The following is a 23,998-nucleotide window of genomic DNA, read 5'->3' on the forward strand; positions in this document are numbered from 1 at the left end:
CGTGAACTTCTTCGTACCGTTTCGGTTTGTATCCTGTAAATGTTTTGTGATAAAAATACCTGAAAAATTACGGATATTGTACCATTAAAGGCCGACATTAATTACATTTTAATTTGCATAAAAACGTCTTCAAATGTGCATGGTGAGCACAGTCATGACCTAATTATCACAGAAAAGTGACATTAACGTGCTTATCAGATTACTCGAACAAAATGGACGTATATCTTAAAATTAGAATTCACAGCTGGGCGTAATCCCACATGATTGTTCATATAATGAACAAGGTATACAAGGTACATTATACATAAGAAAGAACCTTAATTGTGATTTACGTTCTTTCGGATTTAACTTTCTTAAGCAATCAATAAAAGCTTGCTAAATGAATGCTTGGTAACTGTATCAGTTATAGGGCTTCTCCAGTTTATATCTCCATTACGTATTCTGATGTGCTGTACATATAGCCTGAACACAATCACTACAGAAAGCTTTGGCTTTTCAGCACTGTTTGAAAATAGAATCAAATATGGTAATGTAAAAGAATATTTGAGAAATAAGTGAGTATTAAATATGGATTTATGTAAACATTAATTAAAACAACAACTAAACAAAAGCAAACATTTATATAAAAGCGTAAGCGTTCTCTGTCTCATTAACAGCACATTTCATCAGATCTAGGTAACACTCAGATATAGTCACAACCTCGTAGGGATTCTTTAATGACAGCAAAACCACAAGAAAATAAAGATATGTAAAGGAATACTGAGGTAATCTGATATCAAAGAACAAATGGTAAAATTTTGATGTACAAAGTTACCATCTAATAGGAATTCATTAGTGATAACAAAACCATAAGACATATAAAATAACCCTGAATGAGTGAAATCTTGTACAACAAACGTATACACGTACATTCATTTAAAACAGGAGCTTTGGAACTGACTAACGCCATATTAAGGTCGGTCTCAATCAATTTCCTCTGTCGACATATACGCCATATCTAGATAAGGTCTCATCCAATTTCCCCGGTGTTTGTAGCTATATACGCCATATCTAGATCACAGGTGTTCGTTTCTAATATAAGTATAAGTTTAATACTGGGTCAAGGTCTATAGCTCGGCCGGCCATATGACACTACCCAATTTCAAAAAAAGTATGATTATTAACCAACCGTTTAGAATATGACAATAGGAATACTCTCAATCGACAGCCAGATAATTTATCTTTAATTTGGTATATGACACAATATAAATCATGCCGTATCAATGTCACTAGGTATCCAGAAACATCGGAAAACAGCCAGAATTCAACTGGTGTATAATTCAACTTGTCAACACTTCAGCGTCATAGGAACCATTTGTCTAACGTAGCCCTTTGAATTTTCCTATTGAAAAATTTATGTCTCTAGCCGCCATGTAAGTATGTGTGCAGTTGATTTGTTTTGTCGGCGTTGATTGGCTCTCGAAAATTAATGGACCAATCAACGCCGAGAAAACAAATGTACTACACACATATCAACATGACGGCTAGAGACAGACATCTTTTTAATCGGAAATTTCAAAAGACTGTATTGAGCAAATGGATGGTATATAGATAAACACTAACATACCGGTTAGGTGTTTTTTTTACCAAACTTTAATTCCTATGAAGCTGAAATGTTGACATGCAGTGGTTTTCCTATTGAAAAATTTATGTCTCTAGCCGCCATGTAAGTATGTGTGCAGTTGATTTGTTTTGTCGGCGTTGATTGGCTCTCGAAAATTAATGGACCAATCAACGCCAAGAAAACAACTGTACTACACACATATCAACATGACGGCTAGAGACACACATTTTTTTAATCGGAAATTTCAAAAGACTGTATTGAGCAAATGGATGGTATATAGATAAACACTAACATACCGGTTAGGTTTTTTTTACCAAACTTTAATTCCTATGAAGCTGAAATGTTGACATGCAGTGGTTTTTGAGCTACCCATGGCGTGTTTATCGGAGGACACCACAGTGTCCGACCAGTTGAAATCTGGCTGTTTTCCGATGTTTCTGGATACTTAGTGACATTGATACGGCATGATCTATATTGTATCATATACCAAATTAAAGATAAATTATCTGACTGTCGATTGAGAGTATTCCTATTGTCATATTCTATTTGGTTGGTTAATAATCATACTTTTTCTGAAATTGGGTAGTGTCATATGACCGGCCGAGTTATAGACCTTGACCCAGTATTCAGGGGCCCCCCATTTTCGCCGACTGAAATTTTCTAAAAATGCTTGTTTGAAAGAAAAAATGGTCCTCTTGCACATTTTTCGTACTTCATTCTAGAAAATTTTCCGCTGCGCGGCGCATTTCCTAAAACGTTCAATTACATAATGTCAAACCTTAAATAGTAAAAATTCAATACACACGAACTAGACTAAAAATTGTCCATCAAGGGATTCAATGTACGCTTTAAAAATGTCTCTTAAAAGATCAATTTGTTTTTGTCTTAGCGAGACAATTAATTCATTATTTTATGTTACACAACAATGTGCCGATGGTGTAAAGCCGGTGTATTCAGATCGAGTAGGGTTGCATAATGTTGTGCAATTATCATTTCTAAATGCAGGTAGCTTTAAATCGAAAAATCATCATGTTAAGAACGCTTTATAATCATTAAAGTACATCGTAAAACTCATCTCAGCCATTCTAAATCGTATTTTTTCCCGGGGGAGACCCCCGGATCCCCTAAAACCAAATTCTCGCGCCTTTGGGCTCTCGCAAATTCATCAAAATGCATCATAAAACTCATCAAAGCAATTCTAAATCGTAATTTTTCCCCCTTTTCCGGAGGAGACCCCCCGGACCACCCAAACACCAAAATCTCACGCTTTCGAGCGCTCGCAAATTCATCAAAACTCATTTAAGCTATTCTAAATAGTAATATATTTCCCGGGGGAGGCCCCTGACCCCCAAAACACCAAAGTCTCGCGGTTTCGGGTGCTCGCAAAATCATCATAATACATCTTTAAACTCATCTCAGCCATTTTAAATTACAATATTTTTTCCCGGGGGTCACTCTCAGACCCTTAAAACACCAAAATATCGCGCCTTCGGCGCTCACACGCTAATTACAATAAAAATATTTGGCCAATTTGCGTATTCGTTAATTTCCTTTTAGCAACCCCACTGTCTATAAATGTGTACAAGGATTAAATTTAATGATATATGAAAAATGTACATAAAGCATATATGGTTGGGAGTTGAATTAATCGCCTCCTGTAGGTGCGGCGGCGGGATGGAGTTACAAAATATTTAGGACCATTACGTTTCATCTTCCTACGCCACTGGTATTATACTTATACTTATATTAGAAACGAACACCTTTGATCTAGACAAGGTCTCATCCAATTCCCCCGTTGTCTAACGACATATACGCCATATCTAGATAAGGTCTCATCCAATTCCCCCGTTGTCTAACGACATATACGCCATATCTAGATAAGGTCTCATCCAATTCCCCCGTTGTCTAACGACATATACGCCATACCTAGACAAGGTCTCATCCAATTCCCCCGTTGTCTAACGACATATACGCCATATCTAGATAAGGTCTCATCCAATTCCCCCGTTGTCTAACGACATATACGCCATATCTAGATAAGGTCTCATCCAATTCCACCGGTGGCTGTCGACATATACGCCATATCTAGATAAGGTCTCATCCAATTCCCCCGTTATCTAACGACATATACGCCATATCTAGATAAGGTCTCATCCAATTCCCCCGTTATCTAACGACATATACGCCATATCTAGATAAGGTCTCATCCAATTCCCCCGTTGTCTAACGACATATACGCCATATCTAGATTAGGTCTCATCCAATTCCCCCGTTGTCTAACGACATATACGCCATACCTAGATAAGGTCTCATCCAATTCCCCCGTTGTCTAACGACATATACGCCATATCTAGATTAGGTCTCATCCAATTCCCCCGTTGTCTAACGACATATACGCCATATCTAGATTAGGTTTCATCCAATTCCCCCGTTGTCTGTCGACATATACGCCATATCTAGATAAGGTCTCATGCGATTTTGATAGATGAATACAATGCGTGGAAATAGAAACTGTCACAGTTTATCATAGACGATGGTTTGTCTTGCTGCAGTGTACTACATAAGGCCAATGGGCATTTTATGTATGTTGCGGTAAATGAATCACTGTAATATCTTCTTATCATTAACATTTTAAATACGACCGGTTCACATCTAGAGAATACTTCATGTAAAATATTTAAATAGGACTTCATTTGATTCAACGATTCAAAATACATTATACATTAGCGTGGAATGCTTGAAAAAAAGACACAAAAAAACCCAAAACAAAAAAAACAAAAACAAAAAAAACAACAAAAAACAAAAAACAAAAGCACAAAAAACAAACATTTAACCAAACAAAAGACGTTAGAAAGCTGCAACAACTATAGGCAGAAGTCACAGGTCTTTATTTGAATCCAAGGTAAATGCTAACATTCAGAAAATCAATAAATCTAATAGTGCGTCGTCAGGTAGCTTAGTCGGTGTGAATACGATACATGCCACACCTTAAGACACGTAACAGTATTGACTGCTTAGCTTATGGTATTTGAAAAATACCAAACTGGGTTAAGCATCCCCGTAATGTTCTAATATTTATATTCATCAAGATAAAGGACATTGTGCATGTGGTTTAGTATGCATTATATTCTGTTATATATATGACCCCCCTTATTGATTGAAAAGTCATGTCGATAATTTGTATCAATATTGACAGCTTTAATGACTTTTTGTATGGTATATATCGTTTATTGTATTTGAATGGGGTTCAGTGTTTTTGTATTGATGTGTGCATATATGTTTCATGGGCTGTGTTATCAAACAGATGAAAGTGCGGATATATTCAATATGAGTGTTATATTCATAGCGAAAAATCGGAACCATCTAATGGGTTCTAAATTGCGAAGAGTATTTCAATGTGTAAATAAAACTTTAATTATACAAATTTTTGAAATAAATGTTTTAACTCTGATGATTAAAGGGAAGGAATACATAAGACATGGATGTAGCCTTTAACCTGATATTACTTCTTTGTCCTATCCTACAGACATGTGTGTGTGAGGATGTAATGTCATCCTGTACGTACCGCTGATATTACTTCTTTGTCCTTTCCTACAGACATATGTGTGTGAGGATATAATGTCATCCTGTACGTACCGCTGATATTACTTCTTTGTCCTATCCTACAGACATATGTGTGTGAGGATGTAATGTCATCCTGTACGTACCGCTGATATTACTTCTTTGTCCTTTCCTACAGACATTGTGTGTGAGGATGTAATGTCATCCTGTACGTACTCTGATATTACTTCTTTGTCCTTTCCTACAGACATGTGTGTGAGGATGTAATGTCATCCTGTACGTACCGCTGATATTACTTCTTTGTCCTATCCTACAGACATGTGTGTGTGAGGATGTAATGTCATCCTGTACGTACCGCTGATATTACTTCTTTGTCCTATCCTACAGACATGTGTGTGTGAGGATGTAATGTCATCCTGTACGTACCGCTGATATTACTTCTTTGTCCTTTCCTACAGACATGTGTGTGAGGATGTAATGTCATCCTGTACGTACCGCTGATATTACTTCTTTGTCCTTCCTACAGACATATGTGTGTGAGGATGTAATGTCATCCTGTACGTACCGCTGATATTACTTCTTTGTCCTATCCTACAGACATATGTGTGTGAGGATGTAATGTCATCCTGTACGTACCGCTGATATTACTTCTTTGTCCTATCCTACAGACATATGTGTGTGAGGATGTAATGTCATCCTGTACGTACCGCTGATATTACTTCTTTGTCCTATAATACAGACATGTGTGTGAGGATGTAATGTCATCCTGTACGTACCGCTGATATTACTTCTTTGTCCTATCCTACAGACATGTGTGTGTGAGGATGTAATGTCATCCTGTACGTATCTCTGATATTACTTCTTTGTCCTTTCCTACAGACATATGTGTGTGAGGATATAATGTCATCCTGTACGTACCGCTGATATTACTTCTTTGTCCTATCCTACAGACATGTGTGTGTGAGGATGTAATGTCATCCTGTACGTACCGCTGATATTACTTCTTTGTCCTTTCCTACAGACATATGTGTGTGAGGATATAATGTCATCCTGTACGTACCGCTGATATTACTTCTTTGTCCTATAATACAGACATGTGTGTGAGGATGTAATGTCATCCTGTACGTACCGCTGATATTACTTCTTTGTCCTATCCTACAGACATGTGTGTGTGAGGATGTAATGTCATCCTGTACGTACCGCTGATATTACTTCTTTGTCCTATCCTACAGACATGTGTGTGTGAGGATGTAATGTCATCCTGTACGTACCGCTGATATTACTTCTTTGTCCTATCCTACAGACATGTGTGTGTGAGGATGTAATGTCATCCTGTACGTACCGCTGATATTACTTATTTGTCCTATCCTACAGACACATGTATGTGAGGATGTAATGTCATCCTGTACGTACCGCTGATATTACTTCTTTGTCCTATCCTACAGACATGTGTGTGTGAGGATGTAATGTCATCCTGTACGTACCGCTGATATTACTTCTTTGTCCTTTCCTACAGACATATGTGTGTGAGGATGTAATGTCATCCTGTACGTACCGCTGATATTACTTCTTTGTCCTTCCTACAGACATATGTGTGTGAGGATGTAATGTCATCCTGTACGTACCGCTGATATTACTTCTTTGTCCTTCCTACAGACTGTGTGTGTGAGGATGTAATGTCATCCTGTACGTACCGCTGATATTACTTCTTTGTCCTATCCTACAGACATGTGTGTGTGAGGATGTAATGTCATCCTGTACGTACCGCTGATATTACTTCTTTGTCCTTTCCTACAGACATGTGTGTGAGGATGTAATGTCATCCTGTACGTACCGCTGATATTACTTCTTTGTCCTATCCTACAGACATGTGTGTGAGGATGTAATGTCATCCTGTACGTACCGCTGATATTACTTCTTTGTCCTATCCTACAGACATGTGTGTGTGAGGATGTAATGTCATCCTGTACGTACCGCTGATATTACTTCTTTGTCCTTTCCTACAGACATGTGTGTGTGAGGATGTAATGTCATCCTGTACGTACCGCTGATATTACTTCTTTGTCCTATCCTACAGACATGTGTGTGAGGATGTAATGTCATCCTGTACGTACCGCTGATATTACTTCTTTGTCCTTTCCTACAGACATATGTGTGTGAGGATATAATGTCATCCTGTACGTACCGCTGATATTACTTCTTTGTCCTATCCTACAGACATGTGTGTGTGAGGATGTAATGTCATCCTGTACGTATCTCTGATATTACTTCTTTGTCCTTTCCTACAGACATATGTGTGTGAGGATATAATGTCATCCTGTACGTACCGCTGATATTACTTCTTTGTCCTATAATACAGACATGTGTGTGAGGATGTAATGTCACCCGGTACACACCGCTGATATTACTTCTTTGTCCTATCCTACAGACATGTGTGTGTGAGGATGTAATGTCATCCTGTACGTACCGCTGATATTACTTCTTTGTCCTATCCTACAGACACATGTGTGTGAGGATGTAATGTCATCCTGTACGTACCGCTGATATTACTTCTTTGTCCTATCCTACAGACATGTGTGTGTGAGGATGTAATGTCATCCTGTACGTACCGCTGATATTACTTCTTTGTCCTTTCCTACAGACATATGTGTGTGAGGATATAATGTCATCCTGTACGTACCGCTGATATTACTTCTTTGTCCTATCCTACAGACATGTGTGTGTGAGGATGTAATGTCATCCTGTACGTACCGCTGATATTACTTCTTTGTCCTATCCTACAGACATGTGTGTGTGAGGATGTAATGTCATCCTGTACGTACCGCTGATATTACTTCTTTGTCCTATCCTACAGACATGTGTGTGTGAGGATGTAATGTCATCCTGTACGTACCGCTGATATTACTTCTTTGTCCTATCCTACAGACATGTGTGTGTGAGGATGTAATGTCATCCTGTACGTACCGCTGATATTACTTCTTTGTCCTATCATACAGACATGTGTGTGTGAGGATGTAATGTCATCCTGTACGTACCGCTGATATTACTTCTTTGTCCTTTCCTACAGACATGTGTGTGTGAGGATGTAATGTCATCCTGTACGTACCGCTGATATTACTTATTTGTCCTTTCCTACAGACATGTGTGTGAGGATGTAATGTCATCCTGTACGTACCGCTGATATTACTTCTTTGTCCTTTCCTACAGACATGTGTTGTGAGGATGTAATGTCATCCTGTACGTACCGCTGATATTACTTCTTTGTCCTATCCTACAGACATGTGTGTGAGGATGTAATGTCATCCTGTACGTACCGCTGATATTACTTCTTTGTCCTTTCCTACAGACATGTGTGTGAGGATGTAATATCACCCGGTACGCACTGCTGATATTACTTCTTTGTCCTATCCTACAGACATTTGTTGTGAGGATGTAATGTCATCCTGTACGTACCGCTGATATTACTTCTTTGTCCTTCCTACAGACATGTGTGTGAGGATGTAATGTCACCCGGTACGCACCGCTGATATTACTTCTTTGTCCTATCCTACAGACATGTGTGTGAGGATGTAATGTCATCCTGTACGTACCGCTGATATTACTTCTTTGTCCTTTCCTACAGACATGTGTGTGTGAGGATGTAATGTCATCCTGTACATACCGCTGATATTACTTCTTTGTCCTTTCCTACAGACATGTGTATGTGAGGATGTAATGTCATCCTGTACGCACCGCTGATATTACTTCTTTGTCCTATCCTACAGACACATGTGTGTGAGGATGTAATGTCATCCTGTACGTACCGCTGATATTACTTCTTTGTCCTTTCCTACAGACATGTGTATGTGAGGATGTAATGTCATCCTGTACGTACCTCTGATATTACTTCTTTGTCCTATCCTACAGACACATGTATGTGAGGATGTAATGTCATCCTGTACGAACCGCTGATATTACTTCTTTGTCCTATCCTACAGACATGTGTATGTGAGGATGTAATGTCATCCTGTACGTACCGCTGATATTACTTCTTTGTCCTATCCTACAGACATGTGTATGTGAGGATGTAATGTCATCCTGTACGTACCGCTGATATTACTTCTTTGTCCTATCCTACAGACATGTGTGTGTGAGGATGTAATGTCATCCTGTACGTACCGCTGATATTACTTCTTTGTCCTATCCTACAGACATGTGTATGTGAGGATGTAATGTCATCCTGTACAAACCGCTGATATTACTTCTTTGTCCTATCATACAGACATGTGTGTGTGAGGATGTAATGTCATCATGTACGTACCGCTGATATTACTTCTTTGTCCTATCCTACAGACATGTGTATGTGAGGATGTAATGTCATCCTGTACGTACCGCTGATATTACTTCTTTGTCCTATCCTACAGACATGTGTGTGTGAGGATGTAATGTCATCCTGTACGTACCGCTGATATTACTTCTTTGTCCTATCATACAGACATGTGTGTGAGGATGTAATGTCATCCTGTACGTACCGCTGATATTACTTCTTTGTCCTATCCTACAGACATGTGTATGTGAGGATGTAATGTCATCCTGTACGTACCGCTGATATTACTTCTTTGTCCTATCCTACAGACATATGTATGTATGTGAGGATGTAATGTCATCCTGTACGTACCGCTGATATTACTTATTTGTCCTATCCTACAGACATGTGTTGTGAGGATGTAATGTCATCCTGTACGTACCGCTGATATTACTTATTTGTCCTATCCTACAGACATATGTTTGTGAGGATGTAATGTCATCCTGTACGTACCGCTGATATTGCTTCTTTGTCCTATCCTACAGACATGTGTGTGTGAGGATGTAATGTCATCCTGTACGTACCGCTGATATTACTTCTTTGTCCTATCCTACAGACATGTGTGTGTGAGGATGTAATGTCATCCTGTACGTACCGCTGATATTACTTCTTTGTCCTATCCTACAGACACATGTTTGTGAGGATGTAATGACATCCTGTACGTACCGCTGATATTACTTCTTTGTCCTATCCTACAGACATGTGTGTGTGAGGATGTAATGTCATCCTGTACGTACCGCTGATATTACTTATTTGTCCTATCCTACAGACACATGTATGTGAGGATGTAATGTCATCCTGTACGTACCGCTGATATTGCTTCTTTGTCCTATCCTACAGACATGTGTGTGTGAGGATGTAATGTCATCCTGTACGTACCGCTGATATTACTTCTTTGTCCTATCCTACTGACATGTGTGTGTGAGGATGTAATGCCATCCTGTACGTACCGCTGAAATTACAATTGACTTCCATAGCAGCTGATACACTTAAAACGTTAAAAGCCCTGGAATTAGGTACACACACCGCCAGTGCAATGAAAATCCTCGTGAGTACAGCTCTACTATACAGAAAATGCACTTTTAATTATCTCCCCTGGTCAGAAAAGATTTTCGAAATTTCTTTACATACTTTACCTCTACAGTTATTGCACAACCAATATGTATAACGTTTGAAAGTGATACACCCTTAATACTCAACCAGCAGGCTCCGAAACATTCACTTTCTATCTTCTGCCCAAAAGGGTAATTCAAGAAATTTTGTTTAGTTTGGTTCTTCAGTCCCTATACGCGTACATGGTTAACTTTTACGTTTGGTACTTAGCTGCTTCTTATCATACAATGAATGCAAAAGTGTATCGTCTTAAATACATTCATTATGCCCACTCATGACATCAGTATAACTGGTCTTTTTGTGCCATTATATAATTGGCCAGATTTTAATTTTATCAAAGTATAAACATTGACTCATTCAACATTGAATAGTAGATTATATCTGCATACAAACATAGTATATGCTGAGGTGTTTTGATCTAATAAATACACATATCAATAGCTATTAAGGCGATCCAAGCATACCAAGAACCTTGTCATGACAAATAAATTAGTTTTAGAGTTGAAGGCTTTTTTCACAATTCTTTTTTATTTCCACCCAAAGAAAGGATGACATCCACCCCTTTTACGCATTTTTGTACGATGTTTCTAGCGGTCAATATCTGTTTTTCAATGTACATTACATCAAGGTGATGGTATATATAAAAGCAAAATATATTACGCAGTTTACTGATTACAAAGAATTTAAAGGTCTTCTTAAAGACTTTATTCATCAAATGTTTCTTTTATTTATTTGGACTGACGTACCCGCTTGGAAATTTATTTCATTCAAAAACATTTTTTTCACTTTTGTAATTGAAAGTATACTGTAGCTACTGTGTATGACCTAGTTTTGTCTCCTCTTCAATCGGAAAACGATAACTTCCTCTTTTCTCTATATGACTTGCTGTTTTACTGTTGTACTTCAGATTAAAGCGTATTGATAAAAAATATGAGTTTCCCTTGTGGTGTATGTAAGCACACTGTTAATGACTCACTATCATACTATGTCAATGGCGGATCATGAACTAGAATAGAACTAGAAGGGATTTCTTTACATTCTTGCAGCGGCTTTAACGTTACATACAGTAGACATTGAGAATTTGTCATGAGGTTCCGTTGATATTAGATTTATGATACTAGTTTAGAATTTTTCATGTTTTGCAAGCCATTGGAAAAACTGAAATATTTGAAATTTTTGATATGGATGAGATACGCATGAATATCACATGAAATATTTTACATATCAGAATCATGTTTCAGTTTCAATTTTTTCAGTTTTTCCTTAATTTTGAAACACAAGAATGACGTAAAATATTGAAAAGAGTAAAATATTACTTTTTCAATATTTAACGTCATTCTTGTGTTTATTTCATTGAATCTGTTTTCTCATATGATTAACTTGGATTAAATGTTAAAGACTGTTTTTCATGGACAGTATGTACAATTGATCATTGTCAGTCAAATTTATACCACCTCACCTTGAAACTTTATCCACTCTTCTTCCTCTGTCTTTATCTATCTATCTCTCTCTTCTCTCTTATCTCTTCTCCTTCGTGAAAAAAATCATGATATTATATGAATTATATAAAGGCATCTTGTGATGTATATGTCATATGTGTTATAAATTGTAATGGAAAGGGCATTTGTAAGCTAGAATTTAATTTTTCCAAATCCTGTTGCTAATATGGCAATAAAATTAACCTCGGATAAAAATTTACGGTGAAATAAAGTGTTCCGTTGCAGCATTTAAGCATTATTCTCAATATCTTTTAGGGTTATGAAGTCATAGACAAAAAACGCCAAGCGTCTATGAAAAAGAATGTCCGTCCTTTTTTTGTCTATGACTTCATAACCCCAAAAGATATTGAGAATTATGCATGTAATTTAATTCAGATAACTCACTCATGTACTAATTAGACGTGAATTTTTTTATTTAACTTGGCAATAAAACAAATTGAGTTGTGGCGCAGTGATATCCCATCCAATATTTCAGTTCGGACAATGATAGGACCGCTTTTAAAATTCCCCGCGAAACTGTTTTGTATATATGACGTCATAATACTTGACGTACAATTCTTTCGGTCTATGGAAAAAATAACCTCAATGATCTAACCAATAGAAATGAGTGTAACATGTGAAATTAAATTAAAACAAACTAAATATAGGTCAACAAAATTCAATTTTTATGGTCAAATGTTATGGAAGAAATAATACAAAAAAAAATACAGGTGTTTATTGTGATGAATTAATAAAGTAGTTTTCGTACTGAGTAATTTCGTTACCAAGTCGTTTCGGTCCTTAGGGGCGTCTTGTCGGTACTTGCGGTTGGCTCCTTTTGGTAGTCGTTTCCATACTGTTATATTAAAATAACTTGTAATCTATTATTAAAAACGTGTTTTGTGTTTGCATCTAAAATGTATATCTTAATGTTATTTGCTTGTAGCAGGTTTTTAGTCGAAGTTATATGATATGACATTTTATATGATGTTTTAAAATAATACATATATTTCAAATTGCCGATAGCCCTTCATGCTTACAAGAACTCACTTTAAGTCAGTTTTTATATAAAATGTTATCCTTGGATTTTTTCCGAAAAAAGATAAATTTGGTTGTTTATTTTAGGTTGATACCACCATGTGATCTCCAGCCCCTCGGGGATGCTGCATTGCAACTACCAATTTCCATTCAAGTTAAATATTATATGATAAATTATTCAAAAGAGGAACATTCAAGCGCAGACCAAAGATTTTGTAATAGTACTGTATAGAGCTAGTATCTTTTACCTGCTACACTTTTACGAGGGTTATTTTGCTTGTTTGTTTGATTAATAAGCGTCATATCAACAGCCAGGGTTATGTAAGGATGGCATCCTATGCGGTGTGTAGTGTGTATATAGTGCGAGGTGTGTGTTTTGGGAGACTGCGGTATATTCGTGTTGTGTTTTCTTGTATAATGGAATTGTTGCGTTTTTATAGTGTTAAATCACTAAAGCATGCCACTGAAGACACCAAGCAACACGCCCCACCGGTCACATTATACTGACAAAAGGAGAACCAGCCATGCCACTTTCTGAATATTGAGCGCTAAGCAGCAGCAGAAACTACCACTTTTATAGATTATCAATAAGGCGAGTATACTTATAAAATAAAAAGGAAGACATGACTCTTGACATCCGAGAAAAAAGGTTACATATATTTCAATAATATGGAATTGAAACTTTAATAACATATTTTGAATCAGGGTTTTCAGGTGGGTCATTGAGGTATAGGTAAACAAACAATATTTTATTTTAACCTAACGCATACTTATGGCATATCAGTGGGGACTTGCTTATTTTAGAGTCTGATAAACTTGTGGGTCAGTACTTATCAGGGCCCTCCCAGACATGTCAGCATGCTAGTACTATGTATTACATTTGTGCTAATAACTGTAAATTATTGTTCGTTCTTAAAATTATATAACGAATTGTAGATTATCCACTGTAATATTTTCTCATTTTCATTTTAACATCGAAAAGAAACTTGTGACTTTTTTTGGTAATTTTTTGTTATCTAACCATGTAGTCTCATACCGCATATAAAAGTTCCACATACAGAGAAACATGCACCGAATACCAAGGCAAACCCACCGAATATAATAGTTAGTGATCCCCAGTTCTGGGCCCGGCACCATAAAACTTTCTCAGGCAGATTTTTTACTCAAGTCTATGTAAAATCATATCCTTGAGTTAAAAATCTGTCTGAGAATAGTTTTATGGTGCCAGGCCCTGGCGTTCCATATAAAACGCCTTATGTACACCAGTCACTCAGAAAACATTATAATCAAAATTGCTTCTTTATATGTAGAATTGTATTAAACAATATCTGATCTTGTCTGCTGGTGGCGGTGCGGTTTCTTCTATCATCGTGTGTCTCTATTTGTTAACGTTCGCCCAGTTCAGTCAAGTCGCAGTTACTAGCAATAGATTTCGTTTAATTTTTTTAAAAAAAAATTTCCGCGAATAATTATTAAGAATTGTGTCATCAAAGCCTCTTCCCTTTATTATATAATATGTATTTAGATCATGAACAATGCCTTCCTCTTCTTTTAGTAGCCTTCATTTCTAATGCAAATGCGAGGCGATATAAAAACATATTTTGAGATCATGTATTCGACATTGAATACCAATTCAAAACGAGGATAAGACTGTAAAAATGAATTATAAAGTATGCTATTTTTGTTACATCAGAAATTACTCGTGGAGAGTACCGTAATCCTTGGCTTGTGAAGATGGAAATTACTTGGTTATCAGAGATTCCATATCGATGTCAAATGGTTTTAATCAAGCGATATGTACTTCTTCTGATTGGCCTTTTCGTATGCTCCTTTATAATTTTATCTTCTTTGTAATGACCATTTCCATTTAACAGAGTTATCGTCTCATAACATAAAAAATGATGTCCCCTTTTATACCGCTTTCTCTGATTGACTGCGCCTTTTATACCGCTTTCTTTGATTTACTGCGCTTTTTATAATGCTTTCTCTGATTAACTGCGCCTTTTATAACGCTTTCTCTGATTGACTGCGCATTTTATAATGCTTTCTCTGATTGACTGCGCCTTTTATAATGCTTTCTCTGATTGACTGCGCATTTTATACCGCGTTCTCTGATTGACTGCGCATTTTATAATGCTTTCTCTGATTGACTGCGCATTTTATAATGCTTTATCTGATGGACTGCGCATGTTATAATGCTTTCTCTGATTGACTGCGCATTTTATAATGCTTTCTCTGATTAACTGCGCCATTTATAACGCTTTCTCTGATTGACTGCGCATTTTATAATGCTTTATCTGATGGACTGCGCATTTTATAATGCTTTCTCTGATTAACTGCGCATTTTATAAAGCTTTCTCTGATTAACTGCGCATTTTATAAAGCTTTCTCTGATTGACTGCGCCATTTATAACGCTTTCTCTGATGGACTGCGCATTTTATAATGCTTTCTCTGATTAACTGCGCATTTTATAATGCTTTCTCTGATTGACTGCGCATTTTATAATGCTTTCTCTGTTTGACTGCGCATTTTATAATGCTTTCTCTGATGGACTGCGCATTTTATAATGCTTTCTCTGATTAACTGCGCATTTTATAATGCTTTCTCTGATTGACTGAAACCATGGTTCAATGATTTCATAGACAAAGGATATGTGGCTTGTCTTGTCTTGTTTTGTGGGTTTTTTGATATGAAGAAATTTGAAATTTCACATTGAATTTAATGTATAGAGAAACATGTGAGAGACAGTGATAGAGATTTTGAGAATTAAGTACGTTTTGTCTATCGGTATAACAAGGGATGGTAATCTTCGATCAAATCAAACTTAGGGCAGTGATGGCGTTTGTTAGCAAGCCAAAAGTTGTGCACTGAAGCATTGGTCTGCTTCACAAATGATATCATATACTCCCTTCACTTAGTAAACGAATAACGTTGAACTCAACTGTTAACACCGTTATACAAAGATTGAATCAACAGTTTGCTGATATTTACAAAACTTGATAAATAGATAAATAAGAATAAAATAATAATAATACGATAAATTTAATACGCCATTAGTTGAGTTGTTATTTACAAGGTCGACTATCTCTCCATATTATAAAATTTTTGGATCGATTAACAAATGAATGGCTAGTATAACGAAAAGCACGGTATAAATCGATTTGTTTTTCAATTCATTACATGTAATTTTGTTAGACTTTGGTTCAAGTACAGGTTAAATAAACAGTGTTATGTATGATCGATATAAGGCAAAGCATATTAGATTAATCGCACATTAAATATGACAACGAAAATACAACCAATATGAAAACATCAAGAATAGAAATTATTCCTCAAAAAGAAAATTCGTCTTTTGTAATTTCAATAGGTTGCAACTAAAATCGTTTCATGTTTATTTGAACATTATGCTATAACTAGTCTGTTCTATGAACAAATAAATAAACCACACAACGATAAATGATTATAGAGTAGCTAGCGACAGGTTACCCCGTCGATGTACCTCACTGAAAACAGGAAGTTAAAGGAGATAACTCGATGCAAAGCGGTTTGCACGGCTAGTGGGCGTGACCTACATATTTGGTGACAGAGAGAAAACGGTGAGTTGAAATGATCATATAACAGGGTTAATCATGATAGGACATGGTATGAATTTTCAGTTAAACATTAGAGATATCTTTTCGGTGTAGAAACTGAAGTGTAGGCCTATTGAAAACAGCAAGGGTACATTGTGTATACCTCAATAGGCGATTCGCAGGAAACTTAAAACGAAAGTAGAAATAAAAAAATATAGTGTAAAGAGTGATGCAATATTATACAAATAATTCATGGGTTACTGTGCTCTAGTTCATAATATTTAACCCGAGGTGATGGTAATCAACAAATGTTATATTGCACGAGGCCAAAGGCCGAGTGCAATATAACATTTGTTGATTACCATCACCGAGGGGTAAATATTATGAACTAGAGCACAGTAACCATGGAATATTTGTTTTATTACATAATCACCAGTTTTTCAGTTGAATATTTTTTTATAAAACGAATACGACAATCACTTAACAAAATCACCAACACCGTACCGTACGGAAAAAAACAACCTTAATATCCTATTGAAGATTGACGTATAGCCCACGTACGTCACGTTGTAACTCCGGTTTGGATGTCTTATTGTCTGTTTTCACATTATTAGACCTGCTTGCAGCCTTTTGATCTTATACATTCATCGTGTCCGTCCTTTACTCGATACAGTAAACGTCTACATGACGTGCTTGATTCGAGATATGTAAATCCAGTGCGAAATTTAGCGTGAACCTTTGTGACGTCATAATAACGTAACTCACTGTTACTCGCAATTCCTCGGAAGTTTTCCACAAAACTAGACAACAACAGCGAGGTGTTCCTAAAGCCGTGCGATATAACATCTCGAACCGTGCAATATAACGTTTCCATGGAAGCGTGCAATATAACTTCGAACCGTGCAATATAACAAGGTTTTATTGAACGGTCGGCGTAATAGTTGAAAATATTATATTTCTTCATATATAGATTGGTGTAAACAAATTATGTAATATATTAAAACATTGTCAGCACTCTTTTTGAAATATAACAGTGAGTTCTTATATTCGTACTGACATTTCTTTTCTCTCAATTTCGCTTTCAGTATCGTTGATGCTTTCCTGGAAGTCTATGTAACGTAATATCTTAATTTTATAATTTCGTTCTGTAGAATTAAAAAAAAACCAGTCGTCAATAGAAAAAAATATAGACAATATATGAAAGGTGTCTAAAAATAATATATATTTGGCAAGGGTTGTGTTAATGTATACGAAAAGTGGCGAGTATTCGTTGAGCCGCTTTCTGGTTTTCTGCCGAGTCAAAACTACAACTCATACATGTATACAGAAAACCAACTTTCTTTCGCGGCTATCATTTTCCATTCCAAAACAAGTTCGCGAGCGTTTGAAGATTTGAAATTGTACATATACTTGGATCGCGAAATTCGCGAAAGTTATTCGCGAAACTTATTCGGCACGCAGGCGAAAGCAAGTTGGTTTATAGTTCTCATCCTGCAACGCTCATAAAACATATTTAACTTAATTAAGGTTAAAAGGTGCCAAAAATATTTCAGGCATGTTCGTCTCTCGATTAATTTTTCGCTTCGAAAGTTGGTTAGTCGAATCGGCGCCCGTGCGGAAATTTGAAAAATTCATAAATATATGCACAATATCAATGCTGGTTGTAGAATATCCTCGATATTCCAGAGGCTACTATCACTGTCTTAATTGCACCCACGGACTATTTCATAAAAAAAAAAAAAAAAAAAAAAAAACAAAAACCTGATTGCAGCCAAGGCGAAAAAAGCTGATCAATTTAAAGTCTACTGATTCTTCATTATTCGAGCTTTTTTTTAAGAACGACGTCCAACTTAAAACCATAAAGTTATCTACAGTCTACCGCTATTCAATTATGTTGACGTACATCAAAGGACCAAACTACCTGCCTCATTTGTTGTCGCACACACAGCTCGCTGTTTTCTAATGACAGTCCAGGGACCAAGGATGGATATAACGACAGTGATGGTAACCCCTGAAGTAACGAGGATGGTTGCAGAATATATATCATTTTCTTATTCTTTCAATATGTATATTTTAACGCATATATTGATGCTTTGGTTGTAGCAATCTCTCTTTTAGCTTAATTACTGCAAGGTATGAATGGAATGATTCTCAAAAGAAATGACACGGTGTTTTTATATGTTCTAGAGATATTTTGAACTTATGATGGCTACCTTACTGTTCACTGAAAGGTCTCTGATTATAAAAAGATGACGTATAGCAAATACGATAATTAAACATGTTCATTTGCACAAATCAAGCTTTTTTGTAATTTTATATCACATAAATCTTCATATGTTGCAATGATTAATTATAAAGAAGATATTGATTGCACCATTGTTATTGAATTCATTTCCATAACTCTAATTAATAACGTTGCTCTGATTTTAGTAATTTTTCCCGATGTCATTTATACTTCACGTTAGGGAATGTACTCACAAACATTACTTAGAGAACGATGGGATTTCTGCCGTGAGGCTCACCTCACGGTAAGTTTTTCTTTTACAATTTTTAGCAGATTCAACGTTTCATAGAAAAAGTTTTGATATCTTAACTTTTTCTAAAATTTTCCAGTTCATAAGAAAAAAATGTTACTGTTCCTTTTAATGGTAAAAATCGTGTGTCAGTGCTTGATTTTTTTTGTCCTGATACAAAATTTGTTATTTTTTTCAGTAATTTTGCTAAAAATTGAAATCACTGAAAACATCTTTATTAAAATGTAAAAAATAAAATGTAAAACATTAAAACTAAGAGGTTTATGATTCCATCCTGGGCATCATTTTCAACTCAGCGAACCTAAATAAAATTACAGCAAGTATTGACTTAATATAGCTAAAAATGTTGTCACACCGGCGAGTTAAGAAAAGATACTATGGTTAAAAAAAATGTGATATTTTTACCTCTCTACAAAAAGTCCGCTCTATTGGTCATTTCTTCAAATTTGTGGATATTAGGTGTATGAAATTTGTGTATATTAGGTGTATGTATATTTGTGTATATTAGGTGTATTTGTGTATATTAGGTGTATGAAATTTGTGGATATTAGGTGTATGAAATTTGTGTATATTAGGTGTATGTATATTTGTGCATGTGTTTATTTACTGTATTATATATATCATTATATGAATAAAATACTGTTAAAACTAAATTTGTGTATAAAAAAATCTACAAGCATTAGAAGTCTACTTTTTGACATATTTTCCATATGGCAATTTATTACAAATTGAGAAAATCAGTTTTTGAAAATCTAAAAAAGCTCTTTGATTATGTTGTAACAAGACTTCAACGAGACTGCAACCTTACCCGAGCAGATCCTTAAGCAGATAAATGAACCGCTTGAGATTGAACGGCAAATACAGTGACGTCATATGCGTGTGGAAATCGAAACGTACCAATGTCACCGCGTCGTTCTGTCGGCCATGTCAGAATACTTCGAATGCATGTTTGATAGTCCAATGATGGTATGTAACGTCATCGTAATATCCTATATATATATTTAGTTAGGGTTTATGAGATAATATTTATATTTCCGTTTTCTCTTTGCTATATAACCTAATATGCAGTAATCGCGCAGAGATGTTTCATTTATTACGACAGGTACATCCATTATATATGTAATGTATAAATCCCTATTATGCATATTCAAACTCATATCTGTGATTGAGATAATTTAAATAGGTATCGGACATGTACACAGTATTTGTGTCTTCAAAATCGATTTTCAAACAAACGGTGTCACAATAGATTTGCAACAAGGACGAATATGGAGAAGCCGATAAGTCACACTGGTTTGGGGGATACAAGGCAGAGCTATTTTGTTTTGTTGCACTGACCGTGACGATTGATTTTCGCTTTGTATCCGCCGGCGCACGCCTTGATGTAGCTTGCGGTGTTGAGAGGTTTAAGAATTACTTTCTGAAGCGGGCCGTCATTTCATGAGCTGTCGTATGTTTTTAACGAAAGTTTTAAGACATAGCCTCTAAATCTTCCGTCCTTAAAATAAGTTATAAACCTTGTGAAATTTTAATAAACCATATTGGGTTTCGTTTTCGATAAGACAAGTATTTGTTGAGAAAAACGTTTGGTATTCCCTTTCATAGGAGTCTCGCGTGGTGGTTTACAAATTAAAGAGACAGACACGAATCCTTCTTACTTATAAAATCCTTGTTGCAAGACACTCGAATATCGCCAAATCTAACTTATCGAGAAGAGTCCTATCCCGTGTCCTCGTGACGTCACAGGACCGGTCCGGAAATCCGGGGGTCATAGGCTTTGAAGCTTCAGGTGGTGTTCTAGAGAAAGCGCGCCATTATCTCTAATAACCGTAATTCGCTTATGAAACTCGTACTTTCCGGCATTCTAAATTTTATCAAATGACGCTTATATCAAGCCTTATATACCAAACCATTCCATGTACACTTTATTTTATCTAATTCTTTCGAACAACATCGCGTACCTATATGAATAGTCAAGACTCCAAACCACAAACTGTAACTAGATAAAAGTTTCTTTTTAATCTGTAAAAATCGTTCATATATCGGGTTTAGTAGTAAACCAAAGAATTAGAACGTGAAACTTTTCTTATTTTGATAGATTATTACCATATAGTCTTTATATATAAAATTATCTCATAATAACGTTGACGTTGTATTTTGAATGAAAAGTATTTATCTGTTGGTAACTCTATTAGAGTCCGGCAGTCACTGAAATAAAACACACCATATATTAACAGTTTTAAACGCGTGGCCTGAACACGTGATGACAGTACTGAATATAAATGACAGGAACAGAAAGGTCGTTCATGTTCAACGCGGGTGGATAAAGTTATCTTCATGACGGTATTATAATAGTAATACCCCAGTCTTCATAAAGAAATGGTGGCCTTATAGGTATTTGAAATATCCAATTAATTGAAGAAGGTGTCTCTATTCATAGAAAAAACGATGGGTATTTTTGTAGATGTGAATAACAGCAATGATAGTATACGGTAAAACTATTGTTAATTTCCAAATTAATTGTCATGATTTTGTAATTTGGTATGATATAGATTGTCCATATCCTGCCTACGTGCAGTTTGAAAATGTAACTTGTAATTTTATAATCCATGGTAACAACACAATTTAATGTGTCTCGGAGACTATAATAAAATCTTTTGCAAAAAAAATCTTTGCATGACGGGAGGGGGAGCGTCTTGTATACATGGGGCGGTGGCGTTTTGTGTTGACCAAGAGTGAGTCCGAGATGCAGACATTTCCTCGGCTATATTAGAAATTGATACTGATTAATACGTTCATAAAAAACACCTATAACTCAACTGTATGTAGTAAAAAAAAATCTTTGTATTATTACTCAAGATATGTTTCAGCATTTAATTACGATTGTTTTCTAAAGAATTGTCATGAGACAGCACTGATTATTAACACTTACTTCATTAATATAAAAATATGATACTTATATAAGTACTTGTAATATTTTATCTGTAAATTTGATGTATGATAACAGTTAATAAAATGCAAAGTTGCTCAGAGGTATCACTATTTTAATTACTCGAACAATTATATTAACCAGACAGACAATTGTGTGTACTTGGAATTGATGATCGATATGGGTCTGATGAAATCCATTGTTAATACGTTGGAAAGTTTCGAGTGGGAATGTCATTCGGGTGTCGACACGATCGTTATTGGTTTGATAAGTTACCTGTACCACATCCAAAGGAACTCTGTGATTTGCAGTAATAAAATGCAAAGTTTCAGAGGTATCACTATTTAATTACAGTACAAATTAGGAACATTATTCTAAACCAACTGACAGATGTTGTAATGGATTTGAAGAACAGATATGTCTGATTAAATCCTCGTTGGAAGTTTCGAGTGATTTGGCAATCGGTTGGCAACTTTCAATGTTAATGTTCCCTTTCAATATCTTTGTCTATAAAGTGTATACAATTATTGTCGGCCATTTTCTCGCTTCGTGCTCCTATTAGTGCCGCCTTAATATTTAAAGCGCCCCGTAAGTCGAGCCTCGTTAGTCAGGGCGCATCAACGATTCCCGTTAACCTTCTCTTTCGTGTATAGGTCTAGTGTGAATTCCTGTCTAAACAGGATAATCACACTAGCAGACATGGCGAGAACCTATAAGTGCTGTGACATGTCACTCAGAGAGGGAGGCAGAGAAAGAAAGAAGAAAGAGAGAGGGAGAATTAAAGATGAATAACAGTATGTGTTACTTTTACTACAGTCTTTAGAAAGAATGCATAAATCATTGAAAAAAAGTAAGAAATCTGCACGAAAGTTTTGCCCTCATTAAATATACATAATTATCCACCAGCCTTCGCATCCAGGTGAAATTGTACAGGGTTACGTTGTTCATCGCGGTTCTCACAATTACGCGTTTCGTCCCGCATTGCTTAACATTTAAGAAAACGAAAGTTCATGACAATGCTATTTAATGATAAAAAAAATCAGAGAAACGTTAGCAACAATCCCCAATCGCTGAAAAGACGTTTTTGAAAATCACAGGTAGGTGTGTCGAGCGCCGTATGGCAAGCATTGATAGTGATGAGCTGCACTGCCTCGCAAAGGGTCGATTACGTCACGCACCCTAATATGTCAGGATATTTTCAATAAGTTTATAAACAGTGGAATAAGCGGACGAAATGACGTATCCATTTTTCCCTTGCAGGAAGTGAATTCGTATAACTAATAACATGAGTCCGACAAGGTATTAATCGCTAGATTATGTTCTATTCGTCTGTGAATATATTTACGATGAAGCCAGTCAACTCTTTTCTCTGTATTCCAGATATGGCTTCGTCACGATATCATTCCGACCTCACTAATGGACTGAACCGCTTGAGATTGAACGGCAAATACAGTGACGTCATCGTTATGTGTGGAAATCGAACGTACCAATGTCACCGCGTCGTTCTGTCGGCCATGTCAGAATACTTCGAATGCATGTTTGATAGTCCAATGATGGTATGTAACGTCATCGTAATATCCTATATATATATTTAGTTAAGGGTTTATGAGATAATATTTACATTTCCGTTTTCTCTTTGCTATATAACCTTATCAACTGCGAAATCGTTTACACTTGCGTAAACGTACTGGTTGCCGCGCAAGAATACACACACCTGAACACTGACTTCCGCAAGTAGTGTGACTGCGCATACGATTAGGCCTATTTTATCCGTATGGAAAATCTTTAATATATTGCATGTATGAATGTAATGTAAATCTTGAA

General features: G+C 36.1%; 1 protein-coding gene across 3 annotated transcripts in view; it reads left to right on the forward strand.

Annotated features, from left to right (window-relative positions):
• LOC138329381 (kelch-like protein 24a) overlaps nucleotides 1-23,998 on the forward strand; it is a 50,079-nt gene that overhangs the window by 18,975 nt on the left and 7,106 nt on the right. Inside the window, exons 1-3 of one of the 3 annotated variants that reach the window (XM_069276326.1) lie at nucleotides 16,701-16,735; nucleotides 19,142-19,239; nucleotides 23,555-23,730. In XM_069276326.1, the coding sequence (XP_069132427.1) occupies nucleotides 23,557-23,730 (174 nt within the window). In that variant the 5' untranslated portion in view covers nucleotides 16,701-16,735; nucleotides 19,142-19,239; nucleotides 23,555-23,556. Of the gene's footprint in view, nucleotides 1-16,643; nucleotides 16,736-19,141; nucleotides 19,240-23,554; nucleotides 23,731-23,998 lie in introns of those variants that run through there. The other 2 variants (XM_069276325.1, XM_069276328.1) reach the window with 2 other exon arrangements.

This window comes from Argopecten irradians, chromosome 8, assembly GCF_041381155.1.
Source record: "Argopecten irradians isolate NY chromosome 8, Ai_NY, whole genome shotgun sequence".
NCBI lineage: Eukaryota > Metazoa > Mollusca > Bivalvia > Pectinida > Pectinidae > Argopecten > Argopecten irradians.